Source organism: Saccopteryx leptura, chromosome 3 (assembly GCF_036850995.1).
Source record: "Saccopteryx leptura isolate mSacLep1 chromosome 3, mSacLep1_pri_phased_curated, whole genome shotgun sequence".
Lineage (NCBI taxonomy): Eukaryota > Metazoa > Chordata > Mammalia > Chiroptera > Emballonuridae > Saccopteryx > Saccopteryx leptura.
In genome coordinates, this window is record NC_089505.1 from 125558564 (window position 1) to 125582099 (window position 23536).

The 23536-nt window shown below is 38.8% G+C and overlaps 1 protein-coding gene across 2 annotated transcripts in view; it reads right to left on the reverse strand.

Annotated features, from left to right (window-relative positions):
* EPS15 (epidermal growth factor receptor pathway substrate 15) overlaps positions 1-23536 on the reverse strand; it is a 138647-nt gene that overhangs the window by 106636 nt on the left and 8475 nt on the right. For both annotated transcript variants that reach the window (XM_066376253.1, XM_066376252.1), the window contains exons 2-4: positions 3997-4038; positions 955-1044; positions 14-61 (exon numbers count right to left, since the gene is read on the reverse strand). In XM_066376253.1, the coding sequence (XP_066232350.1) occupies positions 14-61; positions 955-1044; positions 3997-4038 (180 nt within the window). The remainder of the gene's footprint in view (positions 1-13; positions 62-954; positions 1045-3996; positions 4039-23536) is intronic.

The following is a 23536-nucleotide window of genomic DNA, read 5'->3' on the forward strand; positions in this document are numbered from 1 at the left end:
CTCTGAATCTTACTTGTTTGTTCAAGACACCTTTGCCATCTGTGTCAGCTAAATCCCAAATCTGAAATTTAGAAAAGAAAAGGTATCAATCTATATTTTAAACAACAATCATTTTAAAGACAAGTGAAGTCCCTGCAATTTACAACCTCATGCTCTTTAGTAATCTGGTTTAAGAAACAGAGACTTAAAAGTGGAAAGAAACTTTAAAGATTAGTTAGTGCAACACTAGACAAAGACATCAAGGCCACCGAGTGAAGTGACTCACTCAAGAACATTTACAGTGTCAGGGAAAGAACTAGAACCCAGGTTCTAACTTCTAGTCCAATGCCTTTTTCATTAACCCAGGTTCTAACTCCAAGTCTAATGCTCTTTTTACGAAAATATACTACCTTGATTTTAGACCCTTATTAAGATGATATTCTTTTTTAGGGCAAGTTGAAATAGTTAATGTTTATTTGTGAATAATTAAATTAATTATAATTTTTTAGGGTTTTAACTACATATCACATATAATGACTTGCCAGGAGGTCACACCAGCAGAGGAACTTTCCACCTTTTTGTGCTTTTTCTTAAGCCTCTCATCCCCCACTCTCTATTCACCACATATAAAACACAGTTAGAAAAAAAAAAAACAGAGACAGTTATAACAGAGGAAGTAGGGATAAAGCCAACTCTCTTGAGTGGGTGGCAAGGTTCCCAGTCTGCACTGCTTCTCCCCACAATACCCAAATGTGCTATTACTTCCTCATTTCATCCTTCTAAAATATAATTTGTTTTCTAAAAACATCTGAGAATCACCTTGCTTTTCAAATTCCCTCCATTACATTACTGTAACTGCCTCTATGACTCAGTTCTAACTTCTAAGTTTCTTGATGTTATCTTTCTGAATTTGCATCTAATTTATCTATTCTACTACATATTCATTATAATCTAGTTATAATGAACAAATACTACCTTTCCAAGTATCAAGTCTGGAAGCCCTGATTTTTTCAGGAAAGCAGCTGCATCAGAAGCCAATACCCTTCCAGTGTTGCCCGTATCAACCTGAAAAAAACACAAACAATAAGCTGACAACAAACACAAAGACAAAATTATTTGCTTTCCATCCTATAATTTGGGAACTGGCTTTTTCAAAAATGGAATGGGTACCCTTTCACTAAACCAAGGCCAAGGAATATATGGACAGCCAAGTAAGCAGAGTACTATCTAAATGTATATAGTAATTTACAGTGTTTTTTATGGTATCCAGTATACAAATGAGAGAAATGAAGCTCAGAGAAAGTAGAGCAAATTAGTGGAGTCATAAGATTATCTACTGACTCCAAATTTTCTATAGGTGCCTTTTCACAATCAATAAGCTCAAATGGCAATAGGAGGAAAAGGGAACCATTTCCTGGAGAGGTCTTTTGACAGATGGAAATCACTGCATGTCACCTGTTTTTTCAACACTTTAAAAATCATTCACTTCTGCTTTTATACTGTTAGAAACTGCAACACGGGATTAAAAATCAAAGCACCTCTAAAACCAGCAGTGATTCCATAATAAACTTAAAGAAACATTTAAAAAACTGTTAAGCTCCTAAACACATGAAGGGTAATACATTTTAACTGAAGGGGACTTTCCTTTAAGACAGAATGAGGTCACCAAGAACAGAAAAACAGTTTAAAAACAATGACTCTCACTTTTGTAAAGATTTTCTAAAGATATATTTGTAAAAATGAAAAGTAAATTTTAAAAAGTGATAGGAAAGATAGCATGATACTATTTGTGAGCTGGTTATTTTTCTAGTCTCCTTAAAAGACTGTTGTAAATATATACGAAGTATTTTCAATAGGCCAATTCCAGCAAAAAAGCAAAAGAGAAACCCTTTCTTTCAAGTGCTAGAATGTAGAATAAATCAGCCACTCAGCAAAAAGAAAGAATTGCCTGATCCAAATCTAGGGTAACAAGGAAGTACAAAAAGAGTTGGGAAACCTGCCTCCAGACTTTTCCAGAGCTCCTCTTCTTCTTCCACTCCCTGACCATGGTAGAGGGGAAAAACCTACCCAGCAAAAAGGTACTTAGGGGAAATATTAATCAAACTCTTATGAAATATTTACGTCTCCCATTAAGAATTTTACTATCTCCCATTCTTTCGGTTACTAAAATAAATTTAAAACATTCAGTCATTGTCATCTATAGGTACTTTCTACTGTACTCTGATACTTGCCTAAAGGCTCTGCTATAAACTACCAGCTACAATGTCTTCAAAAAAGTCTCAGAGCCTCATTAAGGACTATACCCTGTACTCTGAATTGTTAACACTTCAAAATACAGATTTCTGGGTAAAGACTTCTGAGTTTACATCACTTAACTCTCAGATGGTATTGGTGGACTAAGTCAGAATTTTCAGGCCTCTATGTAGTCCAGAGTCAGATATATTTTATATAAGCAGACTCCTGACCCAAGATGCAGGAGAACAAAAATTATAGAGGACTGAATGAACTGTTGAGGTAAATATGGTTATTTACATAGAATACTATTGGTATTATTTTTACTATTCTATTTTGTAATGGATGTGTGGAAAAGCCCTTTATTTTTCTTCTTATACTATCTCTAATCCTCAGTTTAGTATGCTCTGTGTTTATAAAGTGAATGAAATAGTTTTCAAAGACATCTAATTCTCAATGACTCTTTAGAATTCAAAAACAAATTCTTTAATTAAATGTCCTTACTTTTTAAAGCAATATAGTAATTATTACATAGGTTATATAAAAATTTGGTCTCCTTTTTATTAGGATATAATTGAGAAAATCAAGGTCATATTTGAGAATGATTTTCTTTTATGCAGATAGTACAAGCCACTATTTAAGGAACAAGAACTGACTTTACGTGGAGCCAATGTCTATAAAGCCCACCCAAGAAACTGGCCTGCAACCTGATTTATAAGGTTCCAGTCTCTCAGACAGTGAAGCAAGATCACTTAGCAGACTAAGAACCTTAGCAGATATGGGAAATCTCAAGATGAGATAAATTCACTCAAATTTATATGTACTACAGGTGAAATATGGAGGGGGGGTAGAATTTCTAAGGTTAGGATCCTAGCCTCAAAATAGAGGGACATATAAAAAGGCTTTATAAAGTACAATCAAAAATTCTTTTAAAATTTTAGGCAGAAATTAATTCTCTGGCCTTACACATCAGATAATGAATGTATGGCTCTAGATTTACAAATCTAAAGCCTAAAATGTTCATTAATACTTGCTGCAACTATGCAGATAGTCAGGTCAAATATAATAAAACCAGTCTGTTCTGTGATCATGATCCCAGGTGAAAAGATTATTAGGAAAAACTATCCAATATTTGGAAATGGGCAATGAGCTTATCTACATCCTCAGGAGATTATCTCTGATCTATGGTATGCACTTTGATTGACTTTCTATCAAATAATCTTTTTTACACTCCGTAGGGATTGTGGTTAAATTTTAGAAAACTGGTAGCAATGCAAATAATTCCGATCCACACCAATGAAATGAATTTTGTCTGGAGAATATAAATCTCTATAATTCATATTCTCATTTTTACATCTTACTGGTTCTCCCAGTATTTAATGAGTTGAATAAAATCCTTGACACACGTTCAGTTTAAATTTGTATGAGTATTGGTTTTAATTTTATAAATATTAAACTTTAATAAGTCTTAAAACAACTAAACATCATTTCCATTTGGTTTATAAACTAATTTGGATATATATATCTGGATGAATATACCTAATGATACAGGGATTTTTAAGCCACATAAATATTTGAGACAATAAAATGCTTGGGCTTAATTATCTCTTTCATTTTCTGAGAGCTTGTCAAAAGTATTAAGTACTCAAAGCAAGAAATTAAAGCACAGAAAACTGGAAACAAGACATGTCAAATTTATCCAGCTGACTGGTAATCTGCATGCACAAAATCAAGGGTTGAAAATACATTTTATGTTCAATCTAGGAAGACAAACAAAAATCTTACCTGTCTATAGTATTTTTCATATACAGGATTCCCACTTGATAACTAAAATAAATAAAGAATTAGAAATTAAATGCTATTCAATAACTTCTATTACTATATTGCATTCATTCAATAGTTGAAAAATAAAGACAAACAGGATTGAAATACCTTTGATTTCAAAAACTTTAGTTCTTTTTATTTCTTTTGGGAGGGGAGATAAATAAAGGCAGCCACATAGCTTACTAAGAATCAGGGACAAGAAATAAAACAAGAATTTTAAAATTACTCTCAACATAAGAACTCTGCCTCATGCAAAATTTGACCCAAAACCCAACATGTGACAAATTAGGGGTAAAGTGCTTTGGTTAAAGACAATTGAAAGGCCCAAAGCCCTAAGTAGTCACCTTCCACCCAAGTGCCCAAAGTACCTATGAATACAACTCAAAAACCACTTCAGTAAAATAATGAAATGAATATACAAATGATGTACAAAGAGATGATACTATCATCAGATCAGAAATGCTTGTATGCAGGAAGTGCATTCAATTCATATCACAGTTCAAAGGGTTCCTTGGTCAGCTAATGAACAGACTTATCCCTTCTGTAAGGCAGTTTGGAAGTATCAATGTTTGAAGGCTCAGGACCACCTGTACATGAATGTCTAAGAGTCTTATGGAACCAGGAAGGGTTCATGGAAGTGTTATTCGTGTAGGAATTTGGAGTAGGAGTGGAGAGAGGGTAATTCTATACACATATAGATAACAGCATGCACAAAGGCATGCATGCAACAGAAAGCTCAGTTATGTTCAAAGGAATCACAAGGAGTTCTGAATGGTAATACAAAGTGAAGATAAGATTATGAAGTTTTGTATAAGACAATTTATGAAGGACTTTATCAGCATGGTAAAAGAAAATAAGAACAGAAAAAGGGCACAAATTCAAGAGTTACTAACTCAGTATTAGTTCTAGGTGACCATTTCTATGTAAAGAGGAAAAATAGAATGGAATGTAGAGTGCTACTTAGGAAATATATATTTTTAATTTTATTTATTAATTTTAGTGAGAGAGGGAGAGGGAGAGAGAGAGAGAGAAGGAGAGAGGGAGAAAAAGAGACGGAGAGAGAGAGAGAGAGACAGGAACACCGAGCTGTTCCTATATGTGCCCTGACTGGGGATCAAATCAGCAACCTCTGCACTTCAGGATGATGCTCTAACCCAATGGTAGTCAACCTGGTCCCTACTGCCCACTAGTGGGCATTCCAGCTTTTATGGTGGGCGGTAGCGGAGCAACCAAAGTATAAATAAAAAGATAGATTTAACTATAGTAAGTTGTTTCATAAAGATTTATTCTGCCAAACAGCGAAAATCCAACATAAAGTACTTGATAAGTTATTATTATATGCTTTAAACTTGCTGTAACTCTGCTTTATAAATTTTATAAAGTAAAGTTACTTCCCTACTTTATAAATCACCAATTACTGTGGAACCAGAGGGTGGTTAGAAAATTTTACTACTAACAGAGATACAAAAGTGGGCAGTAGGTATAAAAAGGTTGACTACCCCTGCTCTAACCAATCGAGCTGTCCAGCCAGGGCAGGAAATAAATTTAATGGCCCAGTAAAAGACCTGAATACTGGCAAAAGCAGAAAAGAAGCACATGCATGAAGAAAAGTTTTTGTTTTTTTTCTTTTTTTTAACAAGTGAGCAAGAGACACACAGACATACAGACAGGACGGGAGAGAGATAAGAAGCATCAATTTGCCTGACCAGGCGGTGGCGCAGTGGATAGAGCGTCAGACTGGGATGCAGAGGACCCAGGTTCGAGACCCCGAGGTTGCCAGCTTGAGTGCAGGCTCATCTGGTTTGAGCAGAGCTCACCAGCTTGAACCCAAGGTCGCTGGCTCGAGCAAGGGTTACTCGGTCTGCTGTAGCCCCACGGTCAAGGCACATATGAGAAAGCAATCAATGAACAACTAAGGTGTCGCAATGAAAAGCTGATGATTGATGCTTCTCATCTCTCTCCGTTCCTGTCTGTCTGTCCCTGTCTATCTCTCTCTCTGACTCTCTGTCTCTGTAAAAAAAAAAAAATTTTTAAATCAGCATCAATTCATAGTTGCAGCACCTTAGTTGTTCATTGATTGCTTTCTCATATATGCCTTGACATGGGGGTCTCCAGCCAAGCCAGTGACCCCTTGCTCAAGCCAAAGACCTTAGGCTGAAGTCAGCGACCTTGGGCTTCAAGCCAGTGACCTTTGGGCTCAAGCCAGTGACCATGGGGCGTTATGTCTATGATCCCATGTTCAAGCCAGTGACCCCGCACTCAAGCCGGTGAGCCCATGCTCAAGCAGGCAACCTCAGGGTTTCGAACCTGGGTCCTCAGCATCCCAGGCCAACGCTTTAAGCACTATGCCACCTCCTGGTCAGGGGCATTGAAGAAAGTTTATAAGATAGATTTGAAAGACTTATTAAATAGATGAGGGGAAGGAGATGCTTAGTTAGAAATACAAAAATAAATAGGGAAAAAATCTTCAAGCATCAAGGTTGGACCTATAGTCTTACTGGGTACAAAACTGGATTAAGAAACCAACATTCATTGAGTGCCTACTTTGAGAACACCGTATAAATGCCTTATAAAGATTTCCACACTGGGCCCTGGCCGGTTGGCTCAGTGGTAGAGCGTCAGCCTGGTGTGCGGGGGACCCGGGTTCGATTCCCGGCCAGGGCACATAGGAGAAGCGCCCATTTGCTTCTTCACCCCCGCCCCCCCCCCTCCTTCCTCTCTGTCTCTCTCTTCCCCTCCTGCAGCCAAGGCTTCATTGGAGCAAAGATGGCCCGGGCGCTGGGGATGGCTCCTTGGCCTCTGCCCCAGGCGCTAGAGTGGCTCTGGTCACGGCAGAGCGACGCCCCGGAGGGGCAGAGCATCACCCCCTGGTGGGCAGAGCGTTGCCCCTGGTGGGCGTGCCGGGTGGATCAAGGTCAGGCGCATGCGGGAGTCTGTCTGACTGTCTCTCCCCGTTTCCAGCTTCAGAAAAATACAAAAAAGAGAAAAAAAAGAAAAAAGAAAAAAAAAAAAGATTTCCACAGTGAATCCTTGTGAGCGACATATTATCCCAGTTTGCAAACAAAGAAACCTAATTAATATTATGTGTCAATTTGACTAGGCTATGGTACCCAGGTGTTTGGTCAAACACCAGTTTAGACATTACTGTAAAGGGGTTTTTTTAGATGTGATTATTTAAATCAGTAGACTCGGAGTAAAGCAAATTACTCTCCATGATATATAGGTGGGCATCATCCAATCCAGTTGAAGGACTTAAGAGAGAAGTAGATTTAGGACTTACCACCTGAGGCAATTCCTTGAGCGGGCACCCGCGCGTGGGCGTGTGCATGTGTTCCCTGTTGGTTCTGTTTCCCTGGAGAACCCTATTATAGCTAGTCTCAGAGAGGTGACTTGCCCAAGCTCTTACATGGCAGAGATGAACTTAAATGCAGACCTGTCCCACTCCTAGCCCCATGCTCTTTCGCAATACCATGCTGCTTCCCACAGGCCCCGGTTTCCTCAGGACAGTCTCGATTTACAATCTGCTGTCTCAGCATGCCAACCAATTTACCATTTGCCTCAGATTTTTCATTTTCTTGAATTAACTACTATTATTAATCACTACATTAAAATAAACTAAGATGGATTCAGTACACCTCTAACTGTATATACATCTATCTAGCTTCTGGCAGAGGTATCAGCTAATACCTTGTGTAAGGGCTTTAACCACTTGAACAAGTGAGGAAATCTGAATGAGAACTGGTGATAAATCCATCTTTCTTTTCCTGATCCTTTACATATTCAACATAACTAACACCTTCCTTTCAAGGACTGCACGCCAGAGTCTCACTCAGAAGTATCCTCATATGCAAACAACCATAGACAGCTAACTCCTTATAGCCTTTCAAGATAGTGGCTAAAGTACTGTATTTGACCTCATACTATTTTGTGTGCCAGTCAGTACAAGAGACATGTGCAGTGGCTTGCGATAAGTACCAGACCAACAGCTGGGAAAGTCAGTGGGGAATTCCAGGTTAGGTGCAAGGAGTCAAGCGTGATAATTCTTGAGGTGGTTTTGTATTGCGGTTTTGTCATTTATTGTAGAGTATACAGCTACAATTGTTTATTTACTTTGTTGTTTGGCAATCACTTTTATTATCCAATAAGCCCTTTCATTAGCAATGAGCTAAAATGAAAAAATTGTATATTTAATACAAAATTAAGTACTAGATCCTATTTCTATAGAAAATGGGACCTGACCTGTGGTGGTGCAGTGGATAAAGTGTCGACCTGGAAATGCTGAGGTCGCAGGTTTGAAACCCTGGGCTTTCCTGGTCAAGGCACATATGGGAGTTGATGCTTCCTGCTCCTCCCCCTCTTCTCTCTCTCCTCTCTCTCTCTCTCTCCCCCTCTCTCTCTCCTTTCTAAAAATGAATAAATAATAATAAAAAAAAAGAAAATGGATAAAGAGACAATTTGCATAAAACTACTGAAGCTATTTTTATTTAAAATGGAGCTCTACTGTCTAACTCAGAGGTCCCCAAACTTTTTACACAGGGGGCCAGTTCACTGTCCCTCAGACCGTTGGAGGGCCGGACTATAAAAAAAACTATGAACAAATCCCTATGCACACTGCACATATCTTATTTTAAAGTAAAAAAACAAAAACAAAACGAGAACAAATACAATATTTAAAATAAAGAACAAGTAAATTTAAATCAACAAACTGACCAGTATTTCAATGGGAACTATGCTCCTCTAACTGACCACCAATGAAAGAGGTGCCCCTTCCGTAAGTGTGGTGGGGGCCGGATAAATGGCCTCAGGGGGCCGCATGCAGCCCACAGGCCATAGTTTGGGGACCCCTGGTCTAACTGGTGGTGGCACAGTGGATTGAGTGTCAGCCTCAGACACTGAAGACCCCCACCCCCGGTTCAAAACCCCGAAGTCACCTGCTAGAGCACAGATTTGACAGCTTGAGCATGAGATCACTGGCTTGAGTGCGAGATCAACATTATTCCAAAGTCACTGGCTTGGGTCCAAAGGTCACTGACTTGAACAAGGGATCACTGGCTCAGCTTGAGTCCCCAGTTAAGGCACGTATGAGAATTAATTAAAAAAAAACAAAAAACTAAAGTGAACCAACTATAAGTTGATGCTTCCCATCTCTCTCCTCCCCCCACTTCCTGTCTCTCTCTTTCTCTCTCTAAAAAAAATGAAGCTATACTGACATGACTGTTAATGAGTTAGCAACAACTGTCAAAATTTAAAAATGTGTTTCATATACTCACAGTTAAAATCTTTAAAGAGAAAAATACTATCACATACAAAAAAAACATCTTGCATGACAATATGTGTGCTCTACTTGCAACCAAACTATCAGATTTTCAAAACTGGAATTGCTGAAAAACTGTATTATAAATCCAACCTAAGTGTTACAATATTAAATCATCTTGAAAAGTCCTGTAAAAATCGGTTGTATTTTTTTCAAAATCAGTTGAAAATCTTTAATCAAATATTAAGGTTCAATGAATAAAGTGCAAAAAAAATTAGTTTTGAAGCTTTTAACAAATACCAATTATTATAAACAACACTTGCCAAGACATGAAACACATCCCTCAAAAGCAAGGAAAGAACTGACCAAATTTAATGATGACAGATCAAACAGTACAGAAAATTTAATTTTAAAATTCTATAATTATACTTTGTAATAAATTGTAGGAGTTCCACCAAAAGTATTCCTATTTTTAACTGAAAAAATGTATACTCTGTCTAGAATTAAATGAAACTACAGAAAGCCTAAAATTTTGCAGCATCTAAATTTAACGGAACATGTAAAATACTCATAAATAGGGACAACTTATATGACAAGATATGTCATAAAAATAATTGTCTACCTTAAGTAAAGGCAAAAGATACCACCTGTGAAAATATTGGGGCTGATAAATTTATAGTTTCCAATATGAAAATAATTAGAATTAATAATATTCTCCCATCCAAGTACTAACCAGGCCAGACTCTATTAGCTTCCAAGATTGGATGAGATCGGGAGCGTTCAGGTGATATGGCCGTAGACAAGAATATTCTCCATTTAGCAAAAATGTTCCTGAACTAACCAGGTACATCATAATGTATACAGAAAGTCTATCACAATTAAAAATATTACTGGTTACAGAGAAGAGTCAACTGGAAGGGTTAACAACCACAAATCATAAAATGTAAGTCTGAAAAATATTACAGGCAGTTTTATGAAAAAATTAAAACCAATTAAACCTATATTGGAAAATAATTACATTGTTCAGAAAAATATTAAAGACAGATATGGCTAAGGAACTGATCTAAAAATCTGATTACTGCCCTGGCCAGTTGGTTCAGTGGTAGAACACTGGCCTAGTGTGGATGTCCTAGGAGGTCAGGGCACACAGGAGAAGAGACCCTCTGTTTCTCTATTCCTCCCCTCCCCCTTATCTCTCTCTCTCTTTCTCTTCCCCTCCTGCAGCCATGTAATATTTATAATTGTGACAGACTTTCTGTATACATTATGATGTACCTGGTTAGTTTAGGAACATTTTTGCTAAATGGAGAATATTCTTGTCAATTAATATAATACAAGAGCATCAGTGCTGGACGCTGAGGATGGCTCTGTGGAGCCTCTACCTCAGGCACTAAAAATAGCTCGGTTGCAGCATGACCCCAGATTGGCAAAGCATCAGTCCCATACAGGGGTTGCTGGGTGGATCCCTGTCAGGGTGCATGTGGGAGTCTCTATCTCCCCTCCTCTCATTTGGAAAAGAAGAAAAAAAATCTGATTACCAAGAATAATTATTCTGCTTATGTTTTTAAAAATATTCTGATAATCAATGCAAAGACTTTATTTTGTTGTAATAGAGAACAAATGTTTTAGAAAAAATTATTTTTGGAAACAGACTTGGAATAGAACTGTTTTAGTGATCTATCAATGTAATAAAACCATTTTGATGGCCAAAAAATAAGTATTTTTAAAAACTTACAAAATTGAAAATATTTACAATGTCCCTTTCATTCTCAAAAACGGCCTAGCTTGAATGAAAAATTATTATGCTTACAAACAGAGGTATAAATACTTTGCTAGAGAAAATAAAATATGTCCCCTCAATAATGAAGAGCTAATTTTTAAAGACAATTCAGTTGAATTTTTATTGCCCAGAAATAAAATTCATACATATTAAGAAATCCTGAGCTCCAAACTATATCTTATTAATCATCACATTACAAACTCATTGGGTTACTACATAAACACATTTGAGAAGGCATGGGCTTGCTAAGTATTCTAAAGTACACCTTGTGCTGATTACTATACTAACATGATATAGGTAGCTAAGAGAGAATGGAAAAAGCCATCCAAATCACCAATTCATCAAGCAAGATCACCAGAGTGTTTTTGGTGTCTCAGTAAAATTAGTATTTTTACTGAAATATAATCACTTTAAATTTTAGAAGATCGTACATACACAACACATATAATGAATGCATAGAGAAAAAAATTGAAAGGTATAGCTAAAAGGGTAACAATGATTATCTCTAAAACAATGGGATTATAGTTATTTTTACATTCTTTATACTACTCTACATTCTCTGGAAACATTTTTTATAATATGTGTGCCCTATTGTTATATGTAAAATAAAACAATAAAGGTATTTTCAATTTGGGACAAAATACAAAACTCCAAAAATTTGATATCAATATGTAAAACTGCACATGAATTTTTAGCAACTAAATAAATTTCTAAAGGAAAACTTTTAAACTAAAGTTGTCAAAATCAAAATCTGACCTCTTTTAGAATATTAAAGTAATTATTTATTCCTTAGCTTATCATAAACTCTTACCAGTTACCATAAGTAAAAGGGGGCTGCTAATTTTATCAAGAAAAAGTCATGTTAAGTATAATAAACTTTACTAAGAAAAGTTATTACTGGTCTTGGCTGGTTGGCTCAGTGATAGAACATCAGCCCACCATGTGGATGTCCCTGGTTTGATTCCCAGTCAGGGCACAGAGGAGAAGCGCCCATCTGCTTCTCCACCCCCCTCACTTCTCTCTCTCTTTCTCTCTCTCTCTCTCTCTCTCTTTCCTCTCCTCCTCCTCCTCCTCTTCCCCTCTTCCCCTCCTGCAGCCATGGCTCAATTAAAAGCGAGTTGGCCCCAGGCACTGAAAATGGTTCCATGGCCTCTACCTCAGGTGCTAAAAAATGGCTCTGGTTGCAACAGAGCAAGGGCCCCAGATGGGCAGAGCATTGCCCCTTAGTGGGCTTGCCGGGTGGATCCTGGTTGGGGCGCATGCGGGAGTCTGTCTCTGCCTGCCATCCTCTCACTAAATAAAAAAAATTTTTAAAGAAAAAGGTTATTACAAAAGTATAACCATAGTATACCACCCTACAGTCTGATAGGTGATATTATATAATTCTCAACCATTTATTCTTCTTTTATAAGAGTATTAACATCCCTGCCTATTGCCATGTGACTTATAGTGCCTTTCTGTGGGTACTCTATTGTTGGTTTGGCCATGTGACTTACTTTGGCCAATGAAATATCAGAAAGTTTCAGTTCCAAGTAGAAATTTTAAGAGCTGTTGTGTGTTGCCACCAGCTCTTGCACTTTCTCTCTGACAAAAGAAAAGTATGTCATAAATAGGAGTGCCCCTTCATCATGGATCCTGACATGAAAAAGAATTGCAGAGCAGAACCATAATAGATTACTAGAGTACCTATAATGTGAGCAATAAATAAACCTGTTATTGTAAATACTGATATTTGGGGTTGTTTCCTAGTGCAGTATAATCTAGCAAAAGTTAACACATAAGTAAGCTAACACCAAAGTGTATCAAGTAGTAAAAAAAAAAAAAAAAAAAAAAAAAGAGGTACTGCCTGACCTGTGGTGGCACAGTGGATAAAGTGTGGACCTGGAATGCTGAGGTCGCTGGTTCGAAACCCCAGGTTTGCCCAGTCAAGGCACATTCGAGAAGCAACTACTATGAGTTGATGCTTCCCATTACTTCCGCACCTTTCTCTCTATCTTCTAAAATCAATAAATAAAATCTTAGGGAAAAAAAAGGGAGATTCTGATTATTGAGAATTCATAGGTTAATAAATGAATGTTGAGTTGCTCCAAATAAAATTCTTGATTTCTTTTCCAGGGCGGGGGGTGGGGGTGGGTGAAATGCTGGATTATATGACTTTGAGAGCCTATGATTCTGTAGTGCACAAGATAAACTGAAACTTGAGTATTACTAGGCTATTGTAAATGGTTATAGAACAATGTGGAAAAAATAAACATAGAAAGACATTCTCTGAAACATAATGTCAATCTTTTCTACATTAATCACAAGATCATAAGACACAAAGAATAACCAGTGAATAAATTAATAAAATGAAGAGGGGAATGGGTATAACTATAAAGGAGTAGCATGGAGGATCTTTGTGATGAAACAGTTTATCTTAATTGTAATTATAGTGGTATAAAACAACACATGATAAAACTATATATGGATAGTATACACATACAAAACCACAAATGAATACTTGAATAAGGTCTGTGAATTGTGCCAATGCCAATTTCTTGGTTTTGCTTTTGTACCATATAGTTATAGGAGGTGTTACCATTAGGGGCAATGGTGTGAAGGGTCTATGGGACCTTTCTGTACAACTTTTTGCAACTTCCCATGAAATGGTCATGTTGAAGCCTTCGTGAAGTAGATATAAGGTGGCAATCCAGACAGAAAGAACTCTGTGTATAAAAGCAAACAAATATAGAAATCTAGATAGTAAAAATGGAATAGATTTCATTCTTTCAAATAAACCACGCAAAATCTTGTAGTTTTGCTTGCTCTAAAACTTAAGAATATTAATAATTCAGTATTAGTGAACATAACAAGTAATGGTTTTTACTACTTTAAAATTTCTTTATCTTCTTTTCTTTTTATTTATTTATTGATTTTAGAGAGAAAGGAAGAGGGAGAGAGAAAGACAGGAACATAATCTGTTCCTGTATGTGCCCTGCCCGGGGATCGAACTGGCAACCTCTGTGCTTCGGGACAGTGCTCTAACCAACTGAGCTATTCGGCTAGGGCAAAACATGTGTTATAATGTACATAATTTTCTGGGTAATTTGCCATATAAATATTTTTGATATATTAATACACAAAAATTCAGGTACTTAGAATTCAGCCTTTTAATACTCCATTTTCAAGAGAGCTGCGGCACCAGAAGAGGAACTAGCCCCTACAGACTTTGAATTCTTCTACCACAACCACCAACACTACCCCTTTAGTTGGACCAGCAAGCCCTAAGGCTAAAGTACCAAATGAATACAACCCGAAGAACCTATGCTTTTATACACATATTGACACAATGTGAATGGCTTGCAGGGTAGGAGACTAAAACTTTCTGGTAGACTTGTGATGTCTGAAAGACTTGAGTAATTCACAAAAGAAAGGAAAACAGGGTAGAAACAAACAGTAAACAGAAGAACACAGAATAAAAAGAAAAAAAAAGGAGCAATAGTAACCAACAGCCATCTAACCTGACAAAGGAAAGAGCAAACAGAAGCTATCTGAGAGTCAAGAGAAACTTAATAATAAAGAAACTTTAGAAAGGAAAACAACTCTGAAGTTGGATAGAGAGGGTGGAGAAAAGCAAGCCATCTGAGCAGTGCTGGACTTTAGAGCTGGTGGGGAGGGGCTCAGGGAAACACAAGTAGACATCTGGACAGATTCCTTAGAGAATGCGCAGTATTAACCCTCCTCTTTGTTATTCATAATTCATTTAATAATTCAAGAAACATGTACTGAATGCCTTCTAGGAACAGTACAACAGGTTTAGGTGTCTGGGGTTGCAAACATCATGTAGGGTTTCTGCCCTCACAACCGATTATATTCTAGTAAAAATTGCAATGCTTCATTCTGCAAAGATGCTAACATTTGTTTGATCCTTAACCATTATAAATTGATATCACAGCAGACAAAGATCTGGGAATGCTCTAAGTGCAGTGTTCTATGAAAAGCTTTCAAAATCTGGATCTAAGAATACATATGCTTTGGAGATTATCAGAAATGAAAGATTACAGGGACTTTAAGTAGACAAAAGAATTTCAAAATATGGTACAGTTACACAGTACTGAAAAACTGGGTGTAAAGAGACCGTACTAGCAACTCAAACCAATAACGGACTAGCTTTTGTGAAACCCACTTCAATCTGATCAAAATCTAAGTGGCAGAGGCCCTGGCCGGTTGGCTCAGTGGTAGAGCATTGGCCTGGCGTGCGGAGGTCCCGGGTTCGATTCCCGGCCAGGGCACACAGGAGAAGCGCCCATCTGCTTCTCCACCCCTCCCCCTCTCCTTCTTCTCTGTCTCTCTCTTCCCCTCCCGCAGCCGAGGCTCCATTGGAGCAATGATGGCCTGGGCGCTGGGGATGGCTCCTCGGCCTCTGCCCCAGGCGCTAGAGTGGCTCTGGTCGCGACAGAGTGACGCCCCGGAGGGGCAGAGCATCGCCCCTGGTGGGCGTGCTGGGTGCATCCCGGTCGGGAGCATGCAAGAGTCTGTCTGACTGTCTCTCCCCATTTCCAGCTTCAGAAAAATACAAAAAAAAAAAATTCTAAGTGGCAGAGTAACAAAGAATAAATACAAAGAGTAATTTGGTCTCTCATCAGAAAAGAGTGAGCCTTAACATGGGCCATTCAAGCCAGCCCTAAATAAACAGAAACATTATCTTCTTTTTTGAGAGAGAGAGAGAGAGAGAGAGAGAGAGAAAGAGAGAGAGAGAGAGAGATGAGAAGCATCAACTCATAGTTGGGGCACCTTAGTTGTTCATTGATTGCTTTCTCATATGTGCCTTGACTGGGGGAGCTCCAACCAAGCCAGTGACCCTCTGCTAAAGCCAGTGACCTTGGGCCCAAGCCAGCACCTTTTGGGCTCAAACTAGCGATCGTGGGGTCATGTCTATGACCCCACACTCAAGCTGGTGAGCCCCACCCATGCTCACGCCAGCAAGCTCAGGGTTTTGAACCTGGGTCCTCAGCATCCCAGGCCAACACTCTATCCACTACGTCACTACCTGGTCAGGCTATTTTTTTAACTTTCTAAAGAGAGACAACAGGGCAGGAAGCTCAGAGAAAGTCTCAACACCCAAGCAATTTTTCAACATTTTATAAATTCAGTGCCTCCAGTCCTTAAAATTACTTGAGGGTTAATATTTCTAAATGCAGATATAGTACAACAAATTATCATTAATTTGGACACATGGAGTATTTTTAAACTAGTTCTAGAAATTAACTCAGTAAATTTACAGTTTGCAGAATATGTTTTTTCTTCTACTTAGCCTCAACAAGAAAACTATAATTGGTTCATAAAAATATTCAATTTTTAAATATTTTAAATATTTATTAAACATGTGTAAGTATACAAGTTGTATCAATTATACACTATTTTAAAAAACAGAATACTGGCCCTGGCCGGTTGGCTCAGTGGTAGAGCGTTGGCCTGGCGTGCAGGAGTCCCAGGTTCAATTCCTGGCCAGGGAACACAGGAGAAGCGCCCATCTGCTTTCCACCCCTCCCCCTCTCCTTCCTCTCTGTCTCTCTCTTCCCCTCCCACAGCCAAGGCTTCATTGGAGCAAAGTTGGCCGGCCAGGGCACTGAGGATGGCTCCATGGCCTCTGCCTCAGGCGCTAGAATGGCTCTGGTTGCAACAGAGCAACACCCCAGATGGGCAGAGCATCACCCCCTGGTGGGCATGCCGGGTGGATTCCGGTCGGGCGCATGCGGGAGTCTGTCTGACTGCTTCCCTGTTTCCAACTTTGGAGAAAAAAAAAAAAAGAATGCCTTGTAAAGTTTTCATTATAACAGTTTTTCTGATGAGGTTATAGGAAAGTAAGGGTTGTCCACCTTAATCTAAGAACACTGGAACTGCCTGACCAGGCGGTGGCGCCTGGATAGAGCATCGGACTGGGATGTGGAGGACCCAGGTTCGAGACCCCAAGCTCGCCAGCTTGAGCACAGGCTCATCTGGTTTGAGCAAAAGCTCACCAGCTTAGACTCAAGGTCTCTGGCTTGAGCAAGGGGTTGCTCAGTCTGCTGTAGCCCCATGGTCAAGATACATATGAGAAAACAATCAATGAACAACTAAAGTGTCACAACGAAAAACTAATGATTGATGCTTCTCATCCCTCTCCGTTCCTGTCTGTCTGTCCCTATCTATCCCTCTCTCTGACTCTCTCTCAGTCTCTGTAAAAAAAAAAAAAAAAGAAGAAGAACACTGGAACTGGTAAAATTCCTGTGTTAAAATAAGAAAGAGCCCTGGCTGGTTGGCTCAGCGGTAGAGCATCGGCCTAGCGTGCGGAGGACCCGGGTTCGATTCCCGGCCAGGGCACACAGGAGAAGCGCCCATTTGCTTCTCCACCCCTCCGACGCGCTTTCCTCTCTGTCTCTCTCTTCCCCTCCCGCAGCCAAGGCTCCATTGGAGCAAAGATGGCCCGGGCGCTGGGGATGGCTCTGTGGCCTCTGCCCCAGGCGCTAGAGTGGCTCTGGTTGCAACATGGCGACGCCCAGGATGGGCTGAGCGTCGCCCCCTGGTGGGCGTGCCGGGTGGATCCCGGTCGGGCACATGCGGGAGTCTGTCTGACTGTCTCTCCCTGTTTCCAGCTTCAGAAAAATTAAAAAAAAAAAAAAAAAAAAAGAAAGAAAGAAATTAGTAGTAATAAGTTGTGAGCCTGATCAGGCAGTAGCACAGTGGATAGAGCATCGGACTGGGATGCGGAGGAACCCAGGTTTGAGACCCCGAGGTCGCCAGCTTGAGTGCAGGCTCATCTGGCTTGAGCAAAAAGCTCACCAGCTTGGACCCAAGGTTGCTGGCTCGAGCAAGGGGTCACTTGGTCTGCTGAAGGCCCGTGGTCAAGGCACATATGAGAGGGCAATCAATGAACAACTCAAGTGCCACACTAAAAACTGATGATTGATGCTTCTCATCTCTCTCCATTCCTGTCTGTCTGTCCCTATCTATCCCTCTCTCTGACTCTCTCTGTCCCTGTAAAAAAAAAAAAAAAAAAGTTGTAAGAGTATAAATGAAAATATCTGCCAAGCCCAGAGACAAATCAGGACATTTCAAGCAAGTCTGGCTCAAAGTACAGTCAATAGAGTTAAGTTTTTGAGAACCAGATGGTCCAGAATCCACCCTCCAAATCTTACAAGGTCCTGCATAACAGTGTGTCAGAAAAGAAAACAAAAAACAGAAACATAGAACAGAATGTAAGAACAGACTAAGAATGAAAGCATCCCACCCAGCAAAGGATGAAAACTGTAAGCAAACGGAAATCATCCAATCTTCAAGCTCACAACTTTTAATGTCAATTTCCTATACTAAGTGAACTTTACAAATTATAAATGGCCTTTGCAGCCAAATTAAATATACTCAACTTAGTTCTTTCACAACAATATTTTAGACATTACTGCTCCTACCTGAGAAAATTACTGCTATCTGCTTTGCCACTCAAGATCTTATAAATATAAACTAAACAAAACCACTCATTTAATTTCAAAACTTAATAGTATCAGAGAAAAACAGTTCAATCATGTGACACCATCTATCACTCTACAAAAAGGAATTTGGCGAACAGTGTATCAAAACTTATTTGCAACAGATTAATTATAATTGATATATAAATTATCTGTATACACAAGGGCTAAGTAACCTAAAAACATCAATTCAATGCATATAAAGACATGTAAAGATGCTAATATCACATAGGAAAACACCAATACTAATAAATTAAACAATACAAAATTATATGTGTGTGAGAGAAAGGTTATAGCCAAGTCTAAAAAGAAATGTAAAGCAAAAAAAAAAGTAAGAAACCTAAAATTTAAAGAATGGGTGAGTAGTGATCATGCTTTTTCTTGCTATATTTCTGCACATTCAAGTTTTCTTTAATGAGTAAAAAAATTTGGAAATAAAAGAATTTAAAATAAGTTATATGAGTTCTGCATATAAGTATCAATACTAGTAATAGCACTTCTATATACTGAATGTCTCCTATATTCCAACAATGTATAGACATCATACACAAGGAAAAAGAAGTTCAGAGAGTTTAAATAACTTGCCGTAGTCACTGAGAGAGAGTACAAGTGACAGAAAGAGAATTCAAATCTAGGTTTGTTTTATAAGTCTAATGTTCTTCCCACTACATAAAACTTCTCTCAGTATTTCTGAAATAGCAATCTTGATACTATGAATATTTTATATGCTACTTTAGAGTCACAGATCCTTTAATACCTACCCTTCAACCTTCTTCCTAACATCCTCTAGGTCAGCGGTTCTCAACCTGTGGGTCGCGACCGCGGAGGGAGTCAAACGACCAAAACACAGGGGTCGCCTAAAGCCATCGGAAAATACATCGGAAAACCAAAACACAGGGGTCCCCTAAAGCCATTGGAAAACCAAAACACTGGGGTCGCCTACAGCCATCGGAAAACCCGCCGGGGTCGAGACCCACAGGTTGAGAACCGCTGCTCTAGGTTAAAAAGTCTTACTTTATTACAAAGACAAGAAAAAGTAGAGAATAAATCATAAGAAAATGGTATTATATCTCCCAATACACCAAAATACAATTTGACTTGAATCAAATGTTCCTATAGTTTTGTGTTGTCCTTTTCAGTATTTTTTTTAAGAGAGAGGAGGGGAGATAGTGAGATAGACTCCCACATGTGCCCTGACCGGGATCCACCCCGCAAACCCCAACCTACGGCCAATACATACTCAAATCAACCAAGTTACTTTTAGCACCTGAGGCTGACATGCTTGGACCAACCAAACTATCCACAGTTTCAGGCGCACACGATCAAACCAATCAAACCACTGGCTGCAGGAGAGAAGAGGGAGAAAGGGGGAAAGGGAAAGGGGAGAAGTAGATGGTCACTTCTCCTATGTGCCCTGACCAGGAATTGAACCCAGGACATCCATACACCAGTTGACACTCTATCCATTGAACCAATGGCCGGGGCCCTTTTTAGTACAATTTAAAATGTCATCACAGTATCAATCTTGGAAACCATAAAACGATGAAAAATATTAAAAACTAAATTGCCATAAGAAGTTCCATCATAATCACAGGCTGTTCCACAGCACTCCAGGGCCTGACTTCTACCATCCTTCATCACAGTATTATTACAGTCTAGAGTCAGTGTTTATCTCCCTAAAAGACTAAATGGTATCTCAGTGCATGAGTCTATTCTTTCTATATGACCAAGACCTAACACAGTGGTAACACACAGGAGGCATTCAGTAAATATTTTCTGAAATAAAAGAGAATCAACCAACAATAATGGAAACACCTTTAATGCATACAAGTTATCATACTTTAAAGTAAATGCATAATGATGGTATACCTGTGTTTTACCTATAGTATAAAAGATGAAATAAATCCTTAGTCTCAGTGATCTATGAAAATTCTAATTAAGTGCAACATTTCAAAGAAATTAATAGCCTTACAAATAGCTAAAATCCACCAATTATAAATATTTTTCTACTGGTGGTAGTCATCATTAATAGCTGCTATCATTTAAACCAATCCCAAACATTTATACCCATTATCTCACATAATCTTCACAACAAATTCTACAGGTTCATTTCCCATTTTACAGGTTAAAAGAAAACAAAAAACAGAGCCTAAGAAACTTGTCACAATCAAAGGAACTAAATCTAAGACATTCTGACTACAAAGCCCAAGATCTCCCTTTATTTCATCCTCTCAACACTGTTCATTTCTGAAGCATCAGAAATCCTTAGACCTATTGGATCTAGGTTTTATTTAATAGAATAACTTGTTCCTTAGGGATTTTTTTTCTCTGCTACATAGTATCATCTTTAGCAATAGAATATTGAAGGAACTTCAGGTCCAAGTTAACATATTAGAGTATCAGTTTGAAAGTAAATATTGGCATGATGTACACTAACTTCGACAGACTCAGGTTTTCATTAGTTGACTTGGGGGTGGTGAACACACAGTATGCAATATACAGATGGTGTATTCCAGAATTGTGCACCTGAAACATGTATAATTTTATTAACCAGTGTCATCCCAATAAATTCAATTAAAAAATAAAGTTAAAGAACACTGAATAAAAAACAACTTAAGACATCATGTCAACAGAATAAAAACACAAATAACATTATCAGCCCAGTAGATGCTTAACAACCCCCCTCAAAAGAAAGAAATTTCTAGAACTTGCAAAATGTAAAGCTATCTTCTAGCACATTTACAAAATCCTTCTACTATAATTTGGTATAACAACAACTTTCCAGAGATGTGTGGTTTATGCAATAAGTTGATTTTCACATAGTAAGAAATTGTAGCCAAGAACGTATGTTCAGTTATAACCAAGGAATGGCATCATAATTTGTTCTACCAGAACTACTTTGCCCTTAAAAATACTCATTCACCTGACCTGTGGTGGTGCAGTGGATAAAGCATTAACCTAGAATGCGGTTCAAACCCCGGGGCTTGCCCGGTCAAGGCACAATGAGAAGCAACTATGACAACTTGATGCTTCCTGCTCCTCTCTCTCCCCATTGTCTCTAAAATAAATAAATAAAATCTTTTAAAAAAATAAAGACTCATTCGCCTGACCAGGTGGTGGCATAGTGGATAGAGCGTCGGACTGGGATGTGGAGGACCCAGGTTCGAGACCCCGAGGTCGCCAGCTTGAATGCAGGCTCATCTGGTTTGAGCAAAGCTCACCAGCTTGGACCCAAGGTCACTGGCTCGAGCAAGGGGTTGCTTCGGTCTGCTGAAGGCTCGCAGTCAAAGCACATATGAGAAAGCAATCAATGAACAACTAAGGTGTTGCAACAAAAAACTAATAATTGATGCTTCTCATCTCTCTCCGTTCCTGTCTGTCCCTATCTATCCCTCTCTCTGACTCTCTGTAAAAAAATAATAATAATAAAGACTCATTCAATTTATGAGTTGTTTACACTACCTGGGTTATAATCCTTGGTCTCTACTACATATATACTTAGCAACAGCTTGGCTTTGAACACATTAAAATTACTTCACCTCTGTGCTAAGTCTTCTCTTTCTATAAAACAAGAGTAATAAGGATGATCCATTTATCAGGTTGTAAGGATTACTGAAAAGTTCATCAGGTTGTGAGGCTTACTGAAAGCAGTGCCTGACACATCATAAATGTTCAATGAGTATTGATTATTGTTATTATCCCAATATTGACCTCTTCTCTTTCTCCCCCCTCACACATTAACATGGCACACACACACAAACCCCACTCTCTGAATAATTTGTTACTTTTAATAACAATAGAGGAGCCTGACCAGGCGATGGCCCAGTGGATAGAGCGTCAAGACTGGAACACAGAGGACCCAGGTTCGAGACCCCGAGGTCGCCAGCTTGAGTGCAGGCTCATCTGGTTTGAGCAAAGCTCACCAGCTTGGACCCAAGGTCACTGGCTCAAGCAAAGGGTCACTCGGTCTGCTGTAGCCCCCCCCCCATCAAGGCACATATGAGAAAGCAATCAATGGACAACTAAGGTGTCGCAACGAAGAATTGATGTTTATCATCTCTCTCCCTTCCTGTCTGTCTGTCCCTATCTGCCCCTCTCTCTGCCACAAGAAGGAAGGGAGGGAGGGAGGGAGGGAGGGAGGGAGGGAGGGAGGAAGGAAGGAAGGAAGGACAATAGAGGAATGTAATATTATGTGAATGTTCATTTTCATCCCTAAATTTGTTTGAAATATTGTCAGTGACTATTTACAGGAAGCAGTATAGCAAATGAGTTTGAGAATAGATGTGCCTGGTTCAAATCTCAGATCTACCACTTACAACACAACCCTGAGTAAGTAATACAGGAGTTAACTTCTACTTGTAGTTAGGCTGAAAGATTAAATGAAATAATATACATAAACTACCTCAAGTACCTACTGCTTATCAGGAGTTTATAAAACATCAGTCGTCTTCCCTCTCAACAGTGGCATAAGAATGTTAGCCTTCCAGGATCTCTGCATTAATATTTAGCCCACTAGATATAATTGTCCCATAACTAAAATAAGACCACTAAGGCAGAGAAATCACACATAAAATTAAGTTCACAGTTTCTAGTTGCCTCACCATTAAGTATTTTAATCTCAATATCTATGCACAATTAATCATTCATGGCTCACGGCAGGTTTAGGAGTAAAAATATGAAGATAAACTATTCCCCCTGTCCCTATCCTCTGTATCTCATATAAGGCTTAATGGATCACTAAGTTTAAAAAGTATATTAAACCAGTGATTCTAAATTAGGGGCAGTTTCATCCCTCAGGAACATTGGCAGTACCTGGAAATATTTCTGATTGTTCCAACTGGAGAGAGTGCTACTAGCCTCGTGGATAAAGATGCCAGAAAACATTCCACAATGCACAAGACAGCCCCCTACACCAAATAATTATCTGGCCCAAAATATCAATAGTGCCAAGGTTGAGAAACCAAAATCTAAAAATACGCAAAG